This window comes from Thamnophis elegans, chromosome 1, assembly GCF_009769535.1.
Source record: "Thamnophis elegans isolate rThaEle1 chromosome 1, rThaEle1.pri, whole genome shotgun sequence".
NCBI classification, from domain to species: Eukaryota; Metazoa; Chordata; class Lepidosauria; order Squamata; family Colubridae; genus Thamnophis; species Thamnophis elegans.
This window is the reverse complement of record NC_045541.1, coordinates 56,608,792-56,617,143: the sequence shown is the minus strand read 5'-3', so window position 1 is coordinate 56,617,143 and position 8,352 is coordinate 56,608,792. Positions and strand designations below refer to the sequence as shown.

Genomic DNA, 8,352 nt, shown 5'->3' with positions numbered 1-8,352 from the left:
AGTACCAATAAAGGAGAATATTTGTAGCTCAGGGTTGAAATGAGGGGTCCTTGGTGCTCTCTGAGCTTGCTTATTTTCTTGCAGACATTTCGTTACCTTAACTAGGCAACATCATCAGTGCTATCAGCGAACAGCACTCCTTACCAGCACGAATGTTACCTAGTTAAGGTAACGAAACGTCTGCAAGAAAACAAGCAAGCTCAGAGAGCACCAAGGACACCACTAATCTTATATCTGTCTTACTCCTCACTTAAGTTTCCGAAGGGTCGGCCTTAGGAGCCAGAAAACGAGCTCTGAGTGGGGAAAGGAAAACAAACAAAAAAAGCAACGCTAAGGTCCCGCTAGAGGTGGGAAACAATGGCTCCTTTATGATTTGTGGACTTCAACTCCCAGAATTCCTGCTGGCTCAGGAATTCTGGGAATTGAAGTCCACAAGAAGTCATTAAAAGGGCCATCGTTTCCCCAACCCCTGAACTAAGCCTCGGGGCAAGAAGCGACCCTGCGCAGAATCGGAAGACTTCCTCGTCGCCATAGCAACTCCGACCTCCGATGACGTCGTTCTCTCGCCGCGTCGCGGCACTCGGCTTTCGCGACAGGTCACCTGCTTTATGGTTTCCACGTGTTTTTATTTTTTTTTCCTCCTTCCTCTGTGCTATCTGGCACCAATATATTGAAAGGAGTACGGTAAATGCGGGATTCTGGGCAGTTCCACTCTATTCAGTTGCATGCTGGTGTAGAAACCTAGTATTTTCCGTGTCTACCTAGATATTACGCGTAGGCGCCTTGGTTTTCAGGTTAAACGATAAATAACCCAATTGGGAGGCGACGGGATAAGCCCAAACTGCAAAGCTTTTTCTGTGTTTTGCATATAAAGTCGGATATTTAGAGAAGGAAGAGCTTGGTGTGTAATGAATAGAATAACAAGAGTTGGAAGGGACCTTGGAGGTCTTCTAGTCCAACCCCCTGCTTAGGCAGGAAACCCTTTAGCTCTGAAGATTCTTAATAGTGGTACAGTGCTCTATACTGAGTTGAGGATAATAATCTTTAGAATTTATGCTGCTCACTTGTTCCAGTGAAGAGTTGTATAGTGACTTGCAAAGCCAAAGAAGGTGATATGTGAATAAAGTCTACGACAGTTCAATGCAATCTTTATTTAAATAAGGTTATCTTTGAATTGTGCTATCAGTCTACAGACTAGTTGTGTGATCTGGAATATTCCAGAGTTGTGATGTTATTGTTGTTCTAGCCAAAAAAAAAGTGTTGAGGCCGATATACTTTATATACCGTTGCAGCATTGTAAAAAACATAGATTAAGTGCTTTAAGGCTGTTGTGCTATTTTAAATGTATTGTTGCTTTCTGTTTCAACAGAAAGTGAAGTAGCTTCCTTGCTGTGGTGACAATGCCCCAATGAGTTGTATTTCTTCTGACCTTCTTCTTTGACTAATTGATCCTGTGATTGATTGATTTACTTTACTACATTGCTATTCAGAAAGACTGATCTCCTGTGCAGTTGTCCTATTCATATTGCTTTCTCTCATCATAATGATCAATTTAATTTAAAAAACTATCCAAAATCTTAGGGCTGAAAAGAATGGTAAGACAGAAAGAACTCAACAAATGCAATAGAATAATGTCTGACAGATAAGCAAAAGGGCAAAATTGAGAGTAATATATTGTAATTATTTGTGTGTGTGTGTGTGTGAGAGAGAGAGAGAGAGAGAGAGAGAGAGAGAGAGAGAGAGAGAGAGGTGGGAGAAGAGGGAAAGAGACTTGACAATTCATGGAATTGTTCTTATGAACACAATCATGTGACTGGCAAGTGGAATCTGAATCCAATTCTTTTTCTCACTATTCTGCTGATTCTAGTTATATTAAATTCCTTTAATGATAATCACATTTATACAGTATAGAGTAGACTGCATCTAGAAAAGGAAGCACTTCTCCTGGCTTTCTGTGATTGCAATTTGTTTTTATAAGCACAAAGTAGACATGTTTTGGGCAATTGGCCTACCTTCCATTGCTGTTTCTAGAGAAGGACTTCTACACAAAGTGTTTCAACTCTCTGTTTTCATTGCAGTCAATCAGCATTTGTCTTCACACAGGCAGTGCTTGCTAGTCATCATGGAATGGGAATTTGCCTCTCATTGTGAATTGCATATACAAGAGCATCTGTACTGCAGTTGTGAATGCAAGCAAAAGATTACCCACTCCTGACTGATTTGTACAGCTTTCTTGAATCATCATTATACAAGTAGTCATTGATTTACAATCATTCATTTAGCAACTGTTTGAAGATACAACATTGAAAAAATTGACTTATGACTGACAGCTGCAGCATCCCTATGGTCCTGTGATCAGAATTTGGGTGCTTGGCAACCAGTGTGTATTTGATGGTTGCAGCATCCTGGGGTTATGTGATCACCATTTGTGAACTCCTTAATTGGCTTCTGGCAACAAGCAAAACCAATGGGGGAAATTGGATTTGTTTATCGACCAAGTGATTCACTTATGAATTCAGTGATTTGCATAAGAATTGTGGCTAAAAAGATTGTAAAGTTGAACAGAATTCACTTAATAACCACCTGGCTTAGCATCAGAAATTTTGGACCCAACTGTGGTCATAAGTCGAAGACTACTTGTACAAGAGTATAAATAGGAGATTAAGGCTGTGCTTCCAGGGAATTATAAAGCATGTCTTTTAGACCATACCTTTTTCTAGCCATGTTATTTTCCAACTATTGCAAAAGCTCCTTTAGGATGTTTACTTATGCACATATGTGCACGTCCTCTTTGCTGTTGAAAAAGATGTGACTGCTGTAACAGCATGAAAAAGTGTGCTTCATTACTGTATTCCTGCAGATAAAATACCACCAATATGCGGACGATACGCAATTGTATCTGTCCGCCCCGTGCCAACTCAATGAAGCGGTGGACGTGATGAACCGGGGTCTGGAGGCCGTTAAGAACTGGATGAGTGCTAACAAACTGGTACTCAACCCGGACAAGACCGAGTGGCTGTTGTGCTTCCCCCCCAATAATTTGGCTAATATACCAACGCTTAGGCTGGGGGGTCAAATTTTATACCCCTCAGATAGGGTCCGCAACTTAGGAGTCCTCCTGGACCCACAGCTGACTTTTGATCACCAGCTGTCAGCTGTGACCAGGGGGGCATTTGCCCAGGTTCGCCTGGTCTGCCAGTTGCGGCCCTACCTAGACCGGGGGGCTCTCACAACAGTCACTCGAGCCCTTGTGATCTCTAGACTGGAATACTGCAATGGGCTCTACATGGGGTTGCCCTTGAAGTGCATCCGGCGACTGCAGCTAGTCCAGAATGCAGCCGCGCGAGTGATAGTGGGCGCACCGCGGTTCGCCCACGTTACACCTGTCCTCCGCGAGCTGCACTGGCTACCTGTTGGCCTCCGGGTGCGCTTCAGGGTACTGATGACCACCTTTAAAGCACTCCATGGTAGTGGATCTGAGTACTTGAGAGACCGCCTGCTGCCGATTACTTCCCTAAATCGACCAATTAGATCGCACAGACTGGGCCTCCTCCGAATCCCATCTGCCAGTCAATGCCGACTGGCGACCACACGGAGGAGAGCCTTTTCTGTTGCTGCTCCGACCCTGTGGAACGAGCTCCCCATGGAGATCCGTACCCTCACCACTATCCAGACCTTCCGCGCAGCCCTCAAGATCTGGCTCTCCCAGCAGGCCTGGGGATAGGCTTCCAATTCACCCGCCCGAGTGTTTGATTGTTGAATGAAAGTTGTGTTTTACTATCTTTCTTTGTTCACATATTGTTTTGTTTTTGACCTTGCACCCCCCCCTCCCCCCCCTGTGGTTGTAAGCCGCCCTGAGTCCCCTCAGGGAAAAGGGCGGCATATAAATCCCAATAAACTGAAACTGAAACTGAAACTGCAGTTGCATTCTGGTTATTGAATAGAGTGCTATTTCTCTATCAGTTTAAAGTAATTCCACTTACTCATTGAGATTTTTCTTTTTGTGCAGATATATTCTTTGAACAGAATCTAGCTGGAAGTTGAACATGGCCTTTCATTCTCTATGGAAGGCAGTCGCTATGATGGAGAAACACAGGACTGCTTTTTTGTCCATTTCTTGTGCTGGATTGTTTGGTGCCAATTTGACTTTCCACGTGTTCTCAAAGGAGTTGTTCAAATCAATATATCAGGCCTGGGACCATGGAAAGCCATTGAGGCTTTCGGAAGATTTGCAGAACCTGTTCTATAACATCCTCTGTGATGTCAAAGTGAAGTCAGCAGATCGTTACGATGCCATTAAGACTTGCACACTGCACACCGTAAGCGCTGGTCTACCATGGAGAGCCAAAGGTTGTGTGGTGGGCATCCCATATCATTTCAGTAATAGAGCCAGTGGCGAACAGCAGATTGCCAAGATAGACGTTCATCTTAGAGGCAAGAAAGTGAACTGGACAAGCCCAGAGGGACTGGCTTTGAAGGATGCCTTAACACTTTCTCCAGAGGCTCAGAAGTTTGCCATTGCAAGAGAGATCATTGACTTGCAACAAAATAGGCCTTTAATATGTGCAACTGTTGCCCCCATTTGTCTGGCTGGGTCCTATATTTCTGGAGTAACTGTAAAGCAGGTCTTGGGTTTATATTATGCTCCAGTAGTACTCCGAAGCATTTATAACATGGCAGTTGTGGCACTCGGGTTGATGGGCTATTGTCTATTATATGATACTGTAAGCCAGGCATTCGATTATAGGGCAGACAGAAAGGCAGCCTCCATTTCTCCCAGCTTTGCTAGAGGTGGGGTAGAATTCTATAATAAAGTTCTGTCACAGAATAAGGTTTTTAGGACTATCTTGGGTAAAAAAGGAGAGGAAATATATGGACCAAATGGTAATATTCTCCCAAAGTTCAGATTAAAGCATCCATCGTATACTTCCAGAAGAAACTTCATTAGTAATATCGTAAACACACCCCAGGCACAGGAAAAACATGGTTAAAATTTAAGATAATAAATTATGGGTATTTTTTTTGAAGTTGGCAATGTTATCTGGTTCCAGCTTTTCCATGGATTAAATTTTTAAAAATGCAAACCTCACATCAAAGGTTGTAAATGTCTCTTTTATCCATAGTGTTGTCTACCAAGTCATGAGGTTAAAATATGGTTTTTCCTTTCTCAACATATATTTTGGAAACAAAATATTATTTTATCTTTACTTTGTAAAATATTTTGAACAGGAAAATAAGAGAATATGAATAAGTTATGGTAACCACTTTAATATTAAAGGGTGATAATATGTAAGCAGCTATGTAAGTGCCAAAGTGTTATCTAGTAGTATTTGGGGGAAAGCAAATTTCTAACCTCAGACTGAAAAATGTTTAATATTGATCACTAAGCAGATTTCAGAAAGTTTTGTTTATTTGTATTCTACCTTTCTTCTAAAAGTTCATGGTAACAGATATCTCATTTTCTTCCACAATCCTGTGAGGTAGGACACACTGATAGGTATTGATTGATAGTTAATCATAACTTTCAATTCATGCAGGCATCCTGTCTTCTTTAAATCTAATGCATCATCATCTCCATGTCATTTGTTTTCCTGATCCTTCTCATATAATTTCAGAGTCTTTGGAAAATCCATAGAATATATCCCATATAATAAAATTCCCTTAGAAAATCTACTAAGCATGTGCCTGTCCCTTCCTTCCTTTTTTCCTTCATTAGTTCCTGTTTAAATTGTGTTGAGTATCCTGCAAAATATATTTCTGCTATGTTTATCTTTTGTATCTCACATTGAAGAATGTGGAGGATGCTGCTAAAAACCCTGAGAAGCATTGCAACGTCCACACTCAAGGATGAAAAGTATAGTGTGACCCATTCCTGTGAATGCAGATGCTCTAAGCTTTGCAATACTTTAGTGGAGCTCAAAAGGCCGAGTGTTTGATTGCTGAACGAAAGTTGTGTTTTTACTATTTTTTTTCTTTGTTCACATTCTGTTTTTTTTTTTTTTTCCTTTGACGCTGCACCCCCTTCCCTTGTGGTTGTAAGCCGCCCTGAGTCCCCTCAGGGAAAAGGGCGGCCTATAAATCCCAATAAACTAAAAGGATAATTCTGTTTAATTCTATTTCATAGCTTAAGAAAAGATTTGTATGCAGTAGCTTAGACCTTTTGGTGAGAAGCAAGACAATATTTAACTGAGGAAAAAAAATGTCTGCCATTTAAATAGTTATTTTTATAAAGAAGCAGGAGATATTAGCTACAATCAGAGCAAAATGCCATACCAACTTGACGTTCTACTTGCTCACAGATGACTCAAGGCAGCTTACAGGAAATAAAAACACAATATAAAAGAAATACAAATAATAAAATAATCTCCACCCCCTTTTTATATTATATAAGAGTTGCTGACTCTATGCCATACCTGGAGCATTTCATGACAGTCACAAATAAGGAGTAGCTAGGGAATAACATTTAAATAATAATTAGGTATGCAAGGTATCCTATGTAGTGTTACTGTGAAATAACCCATTTTACTATCAGTGCAAAACAATGAGGTCTTAAATGTTTTTTTCCATATGCTAAATAAGAAAATAAACTTAATGCTGATGTGTAAGAAATTCGAAGTATTTTTTTTAGCCAGCTAATTAATTTGAATAACAGAGTTGGAAGGGATCTTGTAGGTCTTCTAGTCCAACCCTCTGCAGAAAGAATTATAAAATACTATCAATACAATTGTGAAATTTGTTTTTTTTTTACTAACGGTTCTGTGGGCGTGGTTTGGTGGGCATGGCAGGGGAAGGATACTGCAAAATCCCCATTCCCACCCCACTCTGCGGCCAGCCAGAGGTGGTATTTGCCGGTTCTCATGTCAGCTTCTGCTTTGCTGTTGCTTCAGCTGTCATGAAACGGGGAGGGAGGGCATGGTATTTGGGTGGGGTTACTCGATGTGCCGGAGGAATGTTGTGGAGTTCTCTGGCTGGTCAGACTACGCATGCGTGGGTGTTTCCCGCCTGGACTAACGGCACCGACATTCCATCTTCGTGATGCCTTTTGAAGTTATCTCACACCTGACACTTGAAGGACTTATGATTGGACTAAGTCTATGATGCCAGGGGGTGTGGAATGGGCTATTCTATATATCAACTGCTTTCGCGCCTAATTAATCAGACTTCGCTATGCAACCGCTCTTTAACCATTTTTTATTAGTAAAAGTACATTTGATTTTCCACATATGGAGTCTCATGGTCTTTCTTTCCTAATTATTAAATGGAGAGGTGCTGACAAGTAGCGAAGTCTCAAAATCACCTTTCCAGGAGATCACCATCTACCGTGGAGGGTGCAAATGTCTTCGCCAGCCAGCGGAGAAAAGGAGGGAGAACTCCCCGCCGAACTCTTGCTTCATGAAGAATTGACTCAGCTGCAGATATCAAGCCCGGCTGATCCACCTCCCCCCCGGTGGTCCACCTCGGTAGGACAAAGAGAGGAGGGGGCAAGCTGGGATGCGGGGGTTACCCGAAGAAGACACCAGGAAAGACCGCTGGAGGCGAGAGCCGAAAGAAGACCCCAGGGGGGAGATCAACCTGATTACTTGGAACAAAGGTACTTTGGGCAAATATGTGGGGAGGACGAAGAAGTCAAGAGGGGCTGGGAACAAGAAAACCCACGGGTTGATTCACCCCCCCTTGAGCTGATTCACCCCCTTCTTCTGGGCCTTTTGCCAGACCAGGGGGGCCACCTCCCAGAAGACGCAGAATGGCTAAAATTCCCCCCTTGCCTGTGAGATATGATGGAAACCCTGCGAAACTGGGGTCTTTTATCATGCAGGCTTATAACTACATGGAGATCTACGGCCCAGATTTTGAATCAGATACCATGAAAATAAGGATGATTTTACTAGCATTAGACGGAGAAGCGTCTGACTGGGGTACTGGTTTACATCAATCGAATTCCCCCCTCCTGAGGAATTTCAATAGGTTTATGGAGGCTTTCAAAAGACGCTTTGATGACCCCCTTACTGAGAAACGAAGCAAATTAAAATTTATAACCCTCAAGCAAGAGGACAGACTGGTGTCCCAGTATATTCAAGAGTTTCAATGCCTTTGCCAGTACATGAGGGGTCCAGTGAAGAGGCCCTTTTGGACAAATTTGCTTTGGGCTTGGATGAAGATATCTATCAGCAATGTGTCAATCGAAATCTCCCCAAGCGCTTAACCATTTGGTTTGAACACGCTGCTGACATCGAGCTGGATTTAATGAGGCAAGAGAGGAGAGACAGAAAAGAAAGGAGAAAGCTGCAAAATCTCCCCCCCCCCCACCGAGCCGGAAAGCCCCGTTTGGAGTGAAGGGCGAGGGGAGAGGTG

The 8,352-nt window shown here is 42.4% G+C and overlaps 1 protein-coding gene across 2 annotated transcripts; it reads left to right on the top strand.

Annotated features, from left to right (window-relative positions):
- The first annotated feature begins 490 nt into the window (after positions 1-490).
- TMEM177 (transmembrane protein 177) lies at positions 491-5,735 on the top strand. 2 transcript variants are annotated; one of them, XM_032235965.1, is made up of 2 exons: positions 491-596; positions 4,010-5,735. In XM_032235965.1, the coding sequence occupies exon 2, from the start codon at positions 4,047-4,049 to the stop codon at positions 4,989-4,991; it is 945 nt and encodes a 314-aa protein (XP_032091856.1). In that variant the 5' UTR covers positions 491-596; positions 4,010-4,046; the 3' UTR covers positions 4,992-5,735. The 2 variants fall into 2 exon arrangements, with proteins under 2 accessions (XP_032091856.1, XP_032091848.1); XM_032235957.1 differs by lacking the exon at positions 491-596 and adding an exon at positions 603-684.
- Positions 5,736-8,352: the final 2,617 nt, after the last annotated feature.

Coding starts and splice junctions, on each gene's coding strand:
- TMEM177 (XM_032235965.1), top strand. CDS start 4,047: ATGGCCTTTCATTCTCTATGGAAGGCAGTCGCTATGATGGAGAAACAC.